At 44.4% G+C, this 16,380-nt stretch overlaps 1 protein-coding gene across 1 annotated transcript in view; it reads right to left on the bottom strand.

The window, feature by feature from the left end:
• The window catches only part of LOC144764010 (uncharacterized), a 190,370-nt gene that overhangs the window by 112,713 nt on the left and 61,277 nt on the right, over nt 1-16,380 (bottom strand). Inside the window, exons 4-6 of the mRNA XM_078650142.1 lie at nt 11,756-11,896; nt 10,356-10,511; nt 8,954-9,100 (exon numbers count right to left, since the gene is read on the bottom strand). Of these exons, the coding sequence (XP_078506268.1) occupies nt 8,954-9,100; nt 10,356-10,511; nt 11,756-11,896 (444 nt within the window). The remainder of the gene's footprint in view (nt 1-8,953; nt 9,101-10,355; nt 10,512-11,755; nt 11,897-16,380) is intronic.

A 16,380-nucleotide genomic window follows, 5' to 3' on the forward strand; every position in this document is an offset into this window, starting at 1 on the left:
ATATCTGCGCTTTGATACTGCATCGGAGTCAAGAAGGGAGGTGGGGGCAAGCTGTGCCGGCTTTAGGGTGGGGGCGACCAGGGCCCGGCTAAAATGACGGACAAATGGCATCCGTTAAAGAATCCTTCACGGACAACGGACCGATGGCCAAAATTACGGACTGTCCGTGAAATTTACAGACGGTTGGTCACCCTAGCAATAGCGTACAGTGGAGTGGAGTGACGTACAGTGGAGTGGCATAGAGTAGAATACCATACACTGGAGTGCCATAGAGTAGATTGCTGTAGATTGGAATAGTGTACTGTTGAGTGGCATAGACTGGAGTGGGGCACAGTGGTGTTGCATACTCTAGAATAACATGAAGGGGAGTGACATACACAGGAGTGGCTACAGTGAAGTGGCACAGAGTTGAGTGGCATAGAGAGGAGTGGGGTAGTGCGGAGTGGCATACAGTGGAATGGAGTAGAGGGGAGTGGTGTAGAGTGGAGTGGCATACAGTAGAATACCTTAAACTACAGTAGCATACGCTCAAATAGCATACAGTGGAGTAGTGTTGAGTGGAGTGGCGTACAGTGAAGTGGCGTACAGTAGAGTGTCATAGATTGGAATAGTGTACAGTGGAGTAGTGTAGAATTCAGTGTGGGATAGTGGAGTAGCATACAGTGGAATGGCATGTGTTGAATAGAGTTAAGTGGCGGAAAGTGTGGTTGCATACAGTGGAATAGCGTAGGGTGGAGTTGGGTACAGCCGAGTGGCATAAAGTGGAGTAGTGTATAGTTAGTTGGCTTAGAGTGGAATAACGTAGAGTGAAGTAGACTGGACTGGCATAAAATAGAAAAGCATGCAGTAGAGTGGAGTAGTGTAGAGTGTAGTGTGGTAAAGTGTAAGAGCATACAGTGGAGTAGCATAGAGTGCATTGTTGTGAAGTAGAGTGGCGTTAAATGGAGGGAGGTACTGTGTAGTAGCATAAAGCACAACAGCATAGAATTGAGTGCCATAGAGTGCAGTGGTATAGAGTGGAAGGGTATACAGTGGAGTGTCATACAGTGGAGGGTCAAAGAGTATAGTGGCGTAGAGTGGAATAGCATAAAGTGGAGTGGCATACAGTGGAGGAGTTTAGAGTGGAGTTGCATATTGTCGAACAGTGTAGAGCATTGTGGAAAGAGTAGTTGCTTACGGTAGAATAGTGCAGAGTAGGGTAGTGTAGAGTGGACTAGCGTGGAGTGCAGTGGCACAGAATGGAGGGGCATCGAGTGTAGTGCCATAGAGTAGAGTGACATAGAGTGTAATGACATAGAGTGGAGTGAATTAGAGTAGAGTGGTGTGGAGTGTAGTGGTGTTCTGTAGAGGGGCGTACAGTGGAATACTGTATATTTGAGTGGCATAGTCTGAAAAGGCATATAGTGGTGTGGCATAGAGTGGAATAGCATAGAGTGGAGTGTTGCGCAGTGAAGGTGCATGCAGTGTAATAGTGTAGAGTCCAATGGCATGCAGTCAATTAATCAATCAGGGTTGGTAAAGTGCAACAACTGACCGGCAAGGATCTCTAGGTGCTGTGGGGGAGGGGGCTTCTCGTTTGATTGCTTGGGTCATCCAAAGAGCCAAGTCTTGAGGTCCTTCCTGAACTTGAGCAATGTGGGGGCGTGCCAAAGGTGGAGGTCGCTTCAGGCCTTGCTGCGAGGTAGAAGGACTCTCCTCCCGTTCGGGTTTTGTAGATGGGTAGAACGGTGGCTAGAGAGAGGTCAGATGATTGAAGGTGTCTTGTGGGTGCGAGGAAGTAGAGGTGGTTGTTTAGGTATGTTTGTCTGGTGTTGTGGATGGCCTTGTATGCATGAGTGAGGAGTTTGAAGGTTATTCTTCTTTCCACAGGTAGCCAGTGGAGATCACAGAGGTATTGGGTAATGTGGCTGTGATGGGGGATGTCTAGGATCAGTCTGGCTGCGGCGTTCTGGACGGTCTGGAGTTTGCGATGTAGTTTTTTGCTGATTCTGGCATAAAGAGTGCTGCTGTAGTCCAGTCTGCTACTGATGAGAGCAGAGGGTGTTGAAGCATACCAAGGATACAGGGTTGATCTTGAGAATTATTGTGAGCAATGAGTCTAGTGTGATACTAGCATTTCATGTGTGACCCCGGTCGAGGAGGGAGCGGATGTCATATGTGGCAACGAGTAGGGTTGTCTCAGTGTTGTGGCTGCTGCGGAATCCGGATAGGAAGATGTCCAGGATGTTGTTAGCTTTCATGAAGTTTGCTGTGAATGGAAGCAGGGAGATGGGCTTGAGGTTTTTGAGGTATGTCGGGTCTCTGGAGGGTTTCGTTGACTCTGGCATGTTTCCAGTTGTTGGGAAATGTGACGGTTTCAAGGGAGCAGTTGATTGTCAAGCGTATTGTGAAAGACGTGGGGTGGGCAGGGGTCTGAGGTTGCTCCAGAGTGGATGCTCTTCATGGTCTCCAAGGTGTCTTTTGTTGTGAGTGGTGTCCAAGTGAGAAGGTCTGTTGGGTGGCGTCGCTAGGAGGGGGAGCTGGAGTGGTGCGGAGGTCTTGGTTATCGAAGTTGTCATTGATCATCTTAATCTTGAGGTGAAAAAAAGTTGCATAGTCTGTGGCGGAGGACTTGGGATGGTGGGGCGTCGTTTGTTTTGCTGCATGGTTTGGCAAATTCATTGCTGATGGGATTTCTTCTTTTTGTTGCTTTGGTGAGTTGGTGGTGTGCTGTGGTGGCTGCTCTGTAGACGGTGCGTGTTTCTGAGGTTTTGTTGTTCCTTCATGTCTTTTTTAGTCAACAGCAGGAGCGTTTTGGATTCTTGGAGTGCAGGGGTGAATCAGCTTGCTTTCTTGATATGTTGTCCTGCGGCTTTCTTGAGGGGGCGAATGTGTCAGTGCAGTTTGAGCTCCTTTCTGTAATCCTCAAAGGTTGCTATTCACTACAGTGCATTCAAATGGGGTCCATGTCCCAGAATCATGTTTCCCTCGGGACGCCCCTAAGGGACCTGGTTGTGCTCACTCTGCCCTCATGATTATGTTTTCAATTGTTTTTAAGGACAAAGGGACCAAATCCATAAGCCACGTATAGGCACTAAAACACAATGTTCAAGTTGTCAACAACGAATCAGGATTCACTAATCTGCTTCAAATTGGATACTTTGAGCATATCTGCTCACCAACTATCCAGATATCTATACTATATGAACCTTAATTTCTCAAAAACTACTGAACGGATTTTCACCAATCACAAAAAGCATTCTTTCTGGACCAAGATCTAGCTTTCTGCCAAATTTGGTGTCATTCTGTATTTTTCAACCCCCCCTTAACTGATCTCCCTGTACCTGTCCATTTACTAACTCGGCAAAAAAGTGGAGATTTGGCAAATTACGCAAAACTTATTGGCAACCCTATAAAATATTTTATTAAAAATTAAGTTGAATGCAGAGGTTTTTTTTTACCATGGGGTGATCTCCACCATGGCGGCTAAACCGGGATCGGAACTGGATGATGATTTTTATGCTCAATATGATACTCCATGACCTGACACTTTAACTTACTTCAAAATAATAAGGTTGCTGGTGTTGAAGGATGGGAAGACTGGGATCAATCTGTTTTTCTGAGATTTCCGAACAAAAGGCATGCGATTTTTGACTTTGAAGGTCAATTTCCATAAATGTCGAAAATTAATTCTACTTTAGCAGGTAATGCATCTTCCTATTCCTTGGATTCAGAAAAAGTAAACCTACCACGGTTATTCATTCCCTCAGGCTGCCTCAATGGATCGGGAGAATCAACATCCCTTTTGTGGCTGAGACCAGAGCTAGGGGTCTGCGATGTCTGGAAAAATCCGGCGACAAGGTTAGGTGTAAAATAAAAAGAAACAGACTATGAAAACCTGACTTCTTTATATCTGCTCCAGTAGGAGCCAGAACTTAACTATTTCACAAGGTTTGACTCTCGAGCATCCCAGACAAATGAATTCTAAATGTCGTTAAAATTGTTATTCTATTGAGCTACATCATCCTCACTGGAGTCACTATTCAGAACAAAAGACATGGTTTGAGGCCAATCACTTCTGAATGGAATTGATTTATTGATGGAAAACAAGTCACATTTCCAGTCGCTAAAAAACACAGAAAACAGGGGCATATTTACTAGCCCCTATCAGCACAGGAACGTCTCTTTTTTTATATTCCTGTGGCGATAAGGGCACTCTTTCACGCTATACTCAGAGTGAAAGGGACAGCTAATGGGTGTTGCATTGGGCGTTCCACCACAACACCCTTGACGTTGTCCCATATTTACAAGATATGGAGCAGCGCCAAAAATAAGACCAGGAAATACTTGATCTTAAACAGGTGATAAGATGAGAAATTTTTCATTTCTCCTCATATTTTGCTCTTTCCGTATTTGCTGCATTCAGTTCATGTTCCCACTCAGGCTGCATAGCAAACCTTAAAGAAATGCTCCTAGTCACTATCCATGCTATATTCTCTAAAAGACCGTCATCTAAACCAAAACCAAGCACTGGCTCAGGGTGATTACCACCAGAGAGTTGCCTTGCTGAGTCGTGTTGTGTGAAACATTAGTAAATCAGTCCCTCATTAACTAACTTGGTGGGGCCCTCTATTTGTAGAATCACACATAAGTCAAGAATGGAATGATGACCGCATTTTGTGAAAGCAATACTTTATTGGAGTTGCTGGGGGCCAATAAATGCACACCCGCTGGGCCCCTCTTAAATTCCTACACGATTATATTATATTGAATAGATCGAAATATCTCTAAACAAATCAATGTATTTAAGTCGGGGCTGTATGTTTCAGTCTGCCTGCTCCACCTTGTTCTGAAGCAGGAGACGGAAGCCAGGAAGTAAATCAACCTTCTACAATGTGACGCAGGTCACAGGGCTTTCGGGTGTAAAGCCCTTCATTGCCATTGTGGTCCGTGGTGGTATGCAATCTGTAGGCCTTTGACGTGATCAGTGTCATGGTTTCGGGCATCAGAGACTTCATCCCTGCGCGATTTCTGACATCTGTCATTCACACTCAAAAGATCCCACCCTTTAGGCATACGTGGGAGTGGATGCAAGCAAGTCTGATTTGGTATCTAGTTCTCAGTAATGGTAAGTGTTAGACTACTAATCTCTGGTGTTATGTATATTGTGCTTAGGCCCCCACCGCGCTAACCTCCCCCACTGTGCCACCCCAGGCCCTGGCTGCACCTCTCTGGCCCTATTAGAATTGGAGCTGTGGCATTTGTTCCCATGTGAAATGGGTCCAAAAGATGAGCAGGCCAGCCAGGGTTCTTATTTCCTTGCGAAGTTGATCCAAATATCAGAGTTAACAGCAAAGTGAAAACTATGTGCTTACAGTGGACAGTTCTCTGATGTATGATGGTTTCCAACAAGTTAGATAAGATGTTCTCACGGCTTTCAATATTTGTTCATGACCAGCATTTCAAATATGTTTATACGATGTTGGCCCTACTAAGATCCAGTGGGGGCGATTTGGGAGTCAAAGCCAGAGAATGATCCTAAACCACTATATCTCAATCGTGGATGAAGAGGTACAAGAAATAATAGTGGGAATAAGGACCACCATAGAGCAAACATTTTGATGCTTGTGGCTTTCTAACTCTCCACCCACTTTTGAAAGGCGGAGATTAGAGTGGTGAAGTGTCTTAGTGCAATCTTAAAATGACTTTAGAATTGGCGAGCATAATAAATCTATTAAACAATAGATGTGTATCTAGTTGTGTATTTTGGAACTTTTTTAGTCCAGATTTGTTACCAGGTCACTAACATTTGAAACATGCTCAAGCTGAAAACTTGGAAGACGCAAGCATGAGCTTAGTGTCATGCCTTTCACCATTATGATGTATTACGCCAATAGTAGTGCTGGCCTCAACCTCATCCCTACGTTTCAGCACATCTTGGAATTCCAACTAAAAGAAACCATGGCCTCTCATTTACAGAAAAGACTCCATTGTCCCCACGGTTGAGCAGACCAGGGAATCCCTGGCAAGAGCTGACAAACACACCCAATCCCTTCCTTGCAGGAATGGCTGCAAGGCTTGGGAACAAAATGCAGCATTACAGGGTAGAACGCTGCACCATGCATAAGGTGTAGGTGTACGTACTCTGAGCTCATGTATACTTGTGTACTGCGGAGGGCCATTTCCACACCTATAGGACTTTTCCACATTACTCTGTCCTCCTGTCCAGCGTTCTTGTGTAATTATCCCAGTGCCTCTATTGCCAGTGCCTTCATGACAGTGTGCTCAGGTCACAGCCCTGGTCACATCATCTGTGCCCCTCTATCACTGTAGCTGCACATTATCCTCTTGTCAGTGGAAATCCCCAAATTCTGTGCCAGGTTCCCAACATGCTTGTGTGTCTGCCATTTAAGCAGTCAGTGTGCCAGAGTATGAGATTACAATTGGGCCTTTCTTCATGCCCCTAAGTTAACCAATATGCCAAAAACATGAATTGATTCACTAATAATGAATGATAAAAATGTTACAGCAATGCATTCAGCGATTTAGTTCCTGTCTTATTTCACATGGTTTACTTAATCTTGCATTCCCCAAGCGATAGCTATTTTATAATGTTATGGTGTATCTGTAAAATTTTCTGTGCATGCTTCGAGCCATGCCCCGTGTTTATGAGGGCCTTTGATTGTGAACACCGGCACTAGGGCTGAAGCCAAAGAAAGTGCATGTCAGTGGGTTGGCCTCTCTGCAGAGCATACAGAGCAATGATTATGTATTCCATTTGTAATTAAAATTCTGTGGAAAGGATTGTGAAGGGGTGCACTGATGTCAAAATATTTTCAAGGCAAACGTAAGAGAAAATAAAGTGTTTATATTTGAAGGAATGTAGTGTATGTTTGGGGGCAGTGAATTGAGAGAGATGCGAAGAAGTTCATTCAGGGAAGAATGAGAAGAGGGTGCCGAAGAGGAAAGAGAGGTGGTTAAAGATGTGCAGATGGACGAGAAACAGAGGATACATATCTAACATAAAGCCCCATTACCAAAGGCCAAAACTCATTCCACAGGCCTTAATGCTATTTAATTCACACTTGCAATTTCAGAACTTAAACATTTCCAATGTTTATTATTTCAATAAATGTTTGACAAGGTCAATCGTATTGACAGATTTAGGTGTATGTCAGTTGTTGTGTAATTTATCTGGAAACAATTACATCTCAGAGGAAAATCAAAATACTGGTCAGGTGGCACATTATGGGAATCACAAAAATGTATTTGATATGTTCCTCTACTTCTTTCATTCCTCTTAAAGGCCTGTCTGCTCATATTTCTATTAACTGGTTGCAGCCAGCAGCTGTGGGTGTTCCTGATGCCTGGTTAGAGCATTTTTCCAAAGTTAATGCTGCATGTAGTGCATGACACTGAGCAAACATACATTTTAAAGGGCTCAGTTTGCCACACTGTACAATTCACACATTACAGTAACTGTTAAACATATTAATGCAGTAAGATATGGGGCAGTTTTTAATGTGTTTAATATTTAAAGACTATGCGTTCCCACTGCTTTATAAGCATTGCTTTATCAATACATAAATTTGCTGTAAAATGCACCATTTTTTTTCTTCAGGAGAGGGTCCCACCCTGGACCCCAGGTTTGTCTATTAGACTTGTTTGTGTTGATCGCTATATAAAAGTCATGCCAATGCTATGCCTCACCACTTTCAAATATCACCAGCTGCCACTGATTGACGCATCACTCATCTAGCGTGAATTAACTTTGCACATCGCATTTGGAACCGCTGCACTCAGAACGTGCGCTTCTCTCAAAGGAACCAATGCTTTGATGCAGTTGCGTGAAGAAATCCGGCGCAACACCCCAACTGCGTAGGGACCATCAACGCATCTCGTGCTTCGAAAAAGATTAAGGTAATTTTACTCAGCCGGCCCTGCATGGGTCCTATCTGCACTCTATCCCAGGCAGCATGAACTCTCGACTTTGTCGCAGTGCGAGGTGACCAATTAACTCTTTGAGCACTATTTGCTTCTAAGCGTTATTTTTGCATTTAACCTTTAAAAATTCATATCTCGACTTCTACTCATTGGATTTTAGTTTTCTTTTCTTCTTGTTTTAGTAATAACATTATTTTCTATTTTTCTAACCTGATGTGTAGTCTTTTTGTGGTGTTTTCATGTTGAGCCTTTTTGGGGAGTTTTCACTGTGTTACCGTGTGCACAAATACTTTACACATTGCCTCCTAAGTTAAGACTGCGGTCTCCGTGATAAGCTTCCACTGGATAAACACAAGTTAATTTTTCCTATGTATCCAACTTACCCTGACTAGAACTACGGTTCCTGCTCAGACAGGGTGTATACACTGCCAACCAGACGCCCAGGGGCAGATTCAAGCCCCTTGCGTCACTTTGACGCTGCTGTTGCAGCACTTTTGTGATGCAATGCCGGCATAAAAAATACAGCAATTTTTCTACGTGACGCATCTAGAGAGATGCATCACGTTGTACAGTCCTGGGTGACATCATACCTGCGTCAGGTATAATGTATGCAGAGTAGGCACTCCCACGCAGGAAAGCCTCATATAAGTGGTGCAAGATTTCACGGTGTAATTTTTAGGACGCCACTGAGTCAAAACCTTACGCCTGCTTGAAGCAGGCGTAAGGAGTGAGGCAGTGTATTGGAAATAGGCCACAACACGCATTGCACACTCCAGCAATGCGTGACTTTTTCACCAACAGATGCGTCCGAAATTCGGACCAATCTGTCAATCCTTACGTCGTAGTGTGCTGCATTGTAAATACGGGGCATCTATGGTGGCGCAAGGGTTTTTCCCTCAGGTGCAGGGAAACTGACGCATCTATACAGATGCGTCAGTTTCTTGTAAATCTGCCCAATTTCTAAAAATTGTCATAACACTCTAACTTTTGCCCTAAACCAGTCTCACATTGAAGTGCAACGTATCCTCACCAGTCTCTGTGCACGCCATACTGCAATTTCCATGGCAACAGCACCGCTGTGTCCCTGGGCACTGTTTGTCACTGCTGCACTCTGCAGGAGCAGGAGGAGAAAACAGACAGCTGGACCCATTGAAGGCTGGACAGAATCCAGGTTTATCTGAAACGGAATTCATCAGAATGGAATTAGATTCTGCTATTGCTGCTTTTTTCAGTTAATAATAAAATATTGGAAAACAGATATGTAGTTATAGAAACATTTGATTCCACAATTTGTTCTTATTAAAATTGCAACAATTAGCTGATTTTAATTTGAAATCCATGGTAAACCTGTATCATTCTCTTCAAATCTTGTCTTACACTATGCAAGAGTTATTTCACCCCATTCACCTCTGTTCAGCGGTTTGCTGTTTCCTATTCCAGACCCAATTATTCTCTTCTTTTTGGCTATACTAGTGGTACTATGTTGAAGTGCTGCCGCTCCCAAGATTTCCCTACTTTTAACACTTTAACAATTATTTGTGGGGCAGCATTTGCACTACGGATATCAGAATGCATGCACTGTACAGAATCCATGCAGCGGGAGAACCCTTCCCCCATTGGCCAATGAAGCACGTTAGCTCTTTTGGGATAATCCACACCATCAGTACTGGGGAGCTGTTAGATTCTACACTCCTACTCTTGAACCCCTGGTAGAGACTTACAAACCAGAACATGAGATGTTACCAACCAACCATGGTTGTATTTGTAAGCTCCCAAACTGGAATAGAGCAAACAACTAAGGTGTCCTTCAGCCAAATGAAGGACGAAGATATTGTGTTCTGTCTGCCGAAGCTGTCTTCACCTCAACTCATTCCTTGGGCATGAAAGCCTTGGTTACCTGTGTTAATATAGCAGGTGATCAGGCAGATGTGTAAAAAGATGTCTCAGCTCTTCATGGTAACAGGACTCAGGTGCAAAAATTAAGAGGCATATGTACAAGGAAGTGGCGGAGTGAGGCGTTAGACGTCATGGCTTAACCCCTCACTCCGCCAGTTCAGCACCTCAAGGCTGCACCATATTTACAAGGATATGGTGCAGCCTTGCGTTTCCCCCTGCGCTGATGTTACACTTATCAGCCTAGCTCCAGCGCAGGCACCCGTGCACCATAGTGCAAGGGTGTCTGCGTGCGGGGTAAAGGTTGTTTCTGTACAGGAAGGTCCCCCTTCCTGTACATAAACAATCTTTAAATTCCATTTTTTCACTTCTATGTGTGCTGCTTGCAGCACACATGGAAGTCACAAAATGACTTTTTTTTAAAAGATTGTTTATGCGCAGGAAAGGGAACCTTCCTGTGCATAAACAATCCAAGCCTTATTGCGTTTTACAGGATCACCCCGGAAACAGCGCGTGCTCGCGTGGGTACTGCCCAGTACCTTGCAAGGGCTCCTTGCACTGCAGCTGACAGCCATATTCACAGCACTTCTCCTCTCCCGGGCACTGCTGGTCTGTGGAGCACGCATTCGTGGGTGGGCTGTGGAAGTCAGCACACGTCGGGTAGGTGGGAGGCAGTGGGCACGATCCCTTCTTCTCTGCAGATTAAAAAGCAGAGAACATTTTTTTAGAATAGGGTGAGGGATTCAAGAGGAAAGTAATGAAGACTTAAGCAACCACAGCATCGAAACATATTTTACAAATTGCCATTAAATATTTTTAGTTTGTTGTGCAAAAATATGTTCAGACACAAAAAGTAGGAGAAACAGAAGTTACTTTTGGAAAATCATTCACTAACCCTTATTTTTATTTTTATTATTATTTTGTAGACGAGAAGGTATTGCAGTGCTTTACATGGGCACAATCTTTAAATCTCCCTCTGGATTTAAAGCACAAGAGCATCACTCCAAACTTCTGTATTTTCCAGAAAAGACATTTCCAAATTTAGTTCAAATATTATTTGGTCTCTCGCTTTGATATTACATGTAGTAATATAATTTTTTCAATAACTAACAAATTCCAGTTTCTTGGAACAGTCCCTCATGCTGCTGTTGTGATAATGTAGTAAGCAGGACAAGGATGGCTAAGGATCAGAATTAGGTTAGTGAAACATAAGACCCAAGGTACAAAGGCCTAGTTGCAGCAGTACCTGAGAATGATGATCAGACAGACCAAGAAGTATGGAAGTTGTAAAGTTAGCTGCAGACCTAGCTAGGAGCAGGAGGACTAGGGCCAAGAGGATCACAACCATTTCAGAGCACAACAAAGAACATGTGCTGGAGGGCACTGGCCAGTAGTACCAGGAAACCTAGATAAGGAAGACAGGGACTAATTATGGCCAGGTGGACCAGGAACAAAATAACCAGGTTACAGAGGACCTGAACAAGGACAACCTGGATCAGGAGAGCCAAGATCAATGGCTGCAGTACCACTAGGACTAAAAAGACAAGGAAAATATAATTCTAGGTTTTGTGTCACCCCTTGCACGGGGCAAGGGAGATGTAAAATCATAATAAATATGCCTCCTTGTTTATAACATTTGGGGATACACTCAAGCAGTTTCTACTCTAATATATTATCAGACACAAGAAAACAGGAAAGGTTCACTTAGAGTTACTCTGAATGCATCGCCTACTAAATTGTGTCCTTTAAGTGGAATGATTATCACAGTCTACAATTATTTATGTATGTGTGTTTCATTACATTTTCATACTGTTTGACTCTTGTAGAGCAGGCCAGTAGTCCTTTTTTTATGCTCAGCATTATAGCTAATAATTTGTAAACAGCCTGATTAAGTCTTACTTCATACTGTGACCCTCTTCTGAATTACCACAGCACCTACCTATCACAGGGTCCTCACAGGGTAAAACGCAGTGCGAGTCACAGCAGCGCTCGTATCCATGGCAGTCGGTGTCGTCCTCACATGTGCTCCACCACGGTTTTTTACAAAGTGCATCCTTTTTGGGACATCCAAATGTTGTTGCTGTAACATAGTAAAATAAATATAACAAAAATACTTGGCTCATTTGTATTGCCTCACTTAGTGTAGGAATAAAAGATTGGTTGTTTAAACAGAAACACTTCCAAGTAGACATAAAAAACAGATGGAGTCAAATATACACATTTCAGAGTCTTTCAGTGAGATCTCCCGAACAATTCACCCACAGGGTAATGTGGAGAGAGCTAAGAACAGTCACCATGCAAATACTCCTTGGATCTGTTTGGCCCTCTAGTGCTACCTGTGAGGCCTTGCATCCCTCAACCTTGTTGTGATGATGGCTGAGACCGAAAATGTTGTTGGAAAAGTGTGTGGAGGTAGGAGGATCTATAGTTGCAGACTGTGGTCATGCGTGAGGTTCTAGGTGCTGCTCCTTATTGTGTAGTTTGACACTTTATGGAAGGAGTGTGAGTTGCAGAAAGGCACCATCTTCTGTGCCATCATCCGGTGCATTAATACGACCTCCACCTGGTACTACTAGGGTAGCTGTCTATTAATTTATTTAGGCAACTTATAAAGCACGCAAATACCCTTGGGTGTCTCGGTGCTGCAGACTAGTCGGAGGAAGGCGGACACGGATGTCTAATGGTTAAAGAGCCAGGTTTTTAGTTGTTTACGAACAGGAAATAACGCAGAAGAAGCCATCCCAGGGATCATTGAGTTCACCAAGGTTTCCTTGAGATAGGTAGGCTAGGGCTTCCTACTTGACCAAGCCATAGGTTGGGCCAAGAGAGGCAGAGCCAATATAACCAGCAGAGGCTGATACCTCTGGGGTGGTTATGACAATTCTAGAGGTAGATAGATGGGGGCTGCTGGGCTGTTCAGCAGATGCAGCAGCCACAGTTGGTCTTGAAATACGAGTGAGCGGACACTTTGAGGCAACGGTGAAGGCGCTTAGACAGCCATGTTAGATAATGTTTACTTTTTTCAGAGAAATATGAGACCAAATTACGACTACCATCTGGTACATGGTGGTGTATGGGATGTAAGAATAGCCCAGAAGACCTATCTAAGGGTTGGAATCGTATGATCATTCAGACTTCAGGAGTCTTGCATGAATCGGGAGCAGCAGCTTATCTATGCCAGATGCGAGGTGATCCTAACAAGGCTCTTTGTAGAAAGGACAAGATTAAGGGGCAGATTTACATGGTTTTGATGCAACACAACACAGCTGCCAATGTTGCTGCACTGCATCGCGTCAAACAATGAGAGAAAAACAGCAGCATCTCTGCTAAGAAATCTTCTGTTTTTCTCTTCCTCAGTACTGGTGCACTTGAGATTAGAGATGATGTGGCCTAATTACTAGAGCGGTCGACATCAAACCTGAGGAACCGGGTTGCAAGGATGCTCCACATCTTGTGATTCTGGGCAAATCACTTAATCTCTCTGTGTCTAACCAAAGAATGAATATGTCCGTCTGTAATCCAACGGGTCTTGTGTAAAGCGCTCTGATAATTGAGGGGTGAGTTTGCACTGCAAAAAACTCCCCCGCCCCCCCAAAAAAGAAAATTGACAAGAGGCAAACCACAGACTCTTGCATAACAGTTATGGGTGAGTGCGTTCCATCAAGCATAGGTTTGGTTCTGGAAGTACACCCGTCCAGTAAAAAAAAAAAATGCTTTAATAGCTTTCATACTTTGCATGTTCATTGTACAGTGCAGCACACTTCCAAAGGTGGAATAATGTGGAGAATTCTAAAATTGCTGCACAGTTACTGCTGCCTCAAGAAAGTGTACCTTTTTGGCACAAAGCCCTTCCTATGACTGTTAATGGATAGGAAGGTATGTCAAAACCCATTGGTGGTTGATTGGGAATACCCATGTACCACTTATGGAACACCCCTAGATGCAAAGTAGCTCAGAGTGCTAATGATACATTACTTTAGGCAGCTTTTCAATGCAAATCATGATATGTGTTGACAAGTAAATCCCATCACAGCACAAGTTGCTATCACTTTCCACAAAAATCTGGACCCATGTCTTATGTGCAAATAATGTGCAGTGAACCCTTGGTATTGAAAAGTGTAGATTATGCATTGACACTGGTTAGGCTTCACTATGTAATATCTTCTTGTGTGCCCCAAGTAGGACCGTTGGATTCCCACTAGTAAATTTAACATTATTCATTTAACTCCTGCAACACAATAAAGTTGCTGTCAATAAGAAAACATGCTAGTGACACTCATCACTTGCAGGTCGAGTCCAGAGGAAACAAGTGGGAGGTAAGGTGATGGGGGTCCCGTGACCAGGCTCCGACAGACAGCTGAATGTTACCCGGCCCGTAGGGCCCGGGTTCAAAGTTGTCCTGGCTGTCACTGCTACTGAAGGCAGGAGCCGCGGTTGCTGGTTTTGCTGCTGGAGAGGAAAGGGATAAAAAATCTTGACAAAGGGACCACTGAGGCAGCAGGATGAGGATGTTGTGTGAATGTCTTGAGGTGCAGTGTCGAACCAAGTTAGTGCTAGTCCAACTGGCCACCAGCAAGCCTTGGCAGCAGCAAACACAAATTTTAGTTACTTCAACATCCTTGAGTCTGAGGGAAAACATTAGCTACTTGAAACATGCTGGAGGTCAGGACTACTTTTCCCACAATGCACTAGACCATTTACTTTTGGGAAATTATTCTGCAGGCCTGATTGCCAGTGATTCATTGTTTTCAGTAGGGTGCTTTACATACGGGCTGCAGGGGACAAGTATCTCTACTCCAAGGGCGTTCTGGAGTTGTCTTTGGCTTGCAGAGGGGTCCATCTTTCTTTTTGAAACAGTCTATGGTCCGAGATGAGTCACAGTTGTGCAGATGCAGAGTGGTTTCCACAGGTGCAGATTATCAAACCTTTGCTTTATGTATGTCCTGATGTCGCAGACTCAGGTATCCTCGTTGTCCTTGGTTGCAATTCAGGCAGATCTGAGGTTCGAGTGCCAGGGGTGCCCCTTAAATCCTAGATTTAGAGGCGTTAGGGGTGTGGGTGCCAGTACTAATACGCTCCTGAGGTGAATACATTCAGGGGTGTGTGCCATCCAATCTACCCTAAACTCACTATTCTGCTACTTTTAAAAATGACAGCACCCATCCTCAGCTGTACAGACCATGTGCCAACCGTAGGGGTGTGGCAAGCCTTTTGTGGGTGTATGCCTCCTGACTACCTGATTTTCCCACCTGCCCTGGAGCAAATGTGTCTGAGGGAAGGTGATTGGCTGTTTCCTCCTTTGGCCAGGTTACAGAGGCAGTGAGAGCCTTAAAGCGGGCTCCTTGATGTGGCACTTCACTAGACACCCTCTCAGGGCAGGAGGTGACATCTCCCGACAAGGCAGGCTTTTGTTTCTGACTCCTTGAAGTGTCACACCTCTTGGTAGGGAGGCAGATTCCTGTCTTGGTGGCAGCAGCTGTAAACTGTAGCACAAGAAGGGTACAAAGTTCCCCAATGTGAGTACGAGTGTGAGACTAGCGTAGATATAGGAACAGGTAAAAGGGCGGGGAATTTCCCTTTTCGGAACTAAAACCCTCACACACCCAGCAAGCTAGGTGTCATGCTTCATCATATGGGTTCTGCTCCTCGTCAGACTGGCGCTGCAATGTCTGACGGGGACCCGCGAAGGGGCTCTTTACCGGAGATCTTTTGTTCCTGCCATATTTTGCATGCGTGTAAGAGGGGAAAGGTAATCACGGGTGAGTGTGTAGTCGTGAAGTGAATGTGAGTTAAAAAAGGTTAGTCAATCCAATGGGAATTTTATTGGTGTGGTTGACTACCTTGGTTAAAAGGTGGGAGGGGAGATTTATACTGGTATAAGGTTCACAGTGGAAAATCTACTACCCTCTGATCAGGTCAACATGTTTCTTGCATATTAAGGAATTCGTCAGGACCTAAGTGCAATGTACTACACAGTGAATTAAGAAATACAACCTTTTGTCTTGAGGTCAATGATTTAGCAGGCCGATTGGTCCTGCCCTTAATGGCGCAACCCTAAGGATTTCCCTAAGGTGCCCCCGCAGTCAGCTCCCGTGGAACCAGCACCTTTGAGTAAGGTACCCAAAACGGCGCACGGTCACAGCCGTCAACACCTACCTCCACAGCGTCTGGTCAGGACTTGAAGCGACTGTAAACTGTCAGCCTGGGTACAGGAAAGGTGTGCAACCAGGTGGGCAACCTCTTAGCTAGCATGGGTGCATGCCACATCCGATCCGAAATGGGGAACATGTCAGATTTGATGAAACATTTTGTTTGATACCAAATATGGCACTTTTCAGTGAGACCATAATGGAGCAGGCAGCCTTGGGGGGACCTAGGTGACAGCCCATTGTTATCTTATGGTCCCCTGAACACTTAAGTATCCCTTATTAGAAAAACAGCTATTATAGTGACATAGAAACTTGTGTTTATATGTGCAGTTGGCACTGCTCCTGCAGTCTGTAATGTCAGGCCTGCCTTTGCTTTACTTGGTTACCAGTCACAGGGGCAGTCCAGAACACCTGA

The sequence above is a fragment of the Lissotriton helveticus genome, chromosome 6, assembly GCF_964261635.1.
Source record: "Lissotriton helveticus chromosome 6, aLisHel1.1, whole genome shotgun sequence".
Lineage (NCBI taxonomy): Eukaryota > Metazoa > Chordata > Amphibia > Caudata > Salamandridae > Lissotriton > Lissotriton helveticus.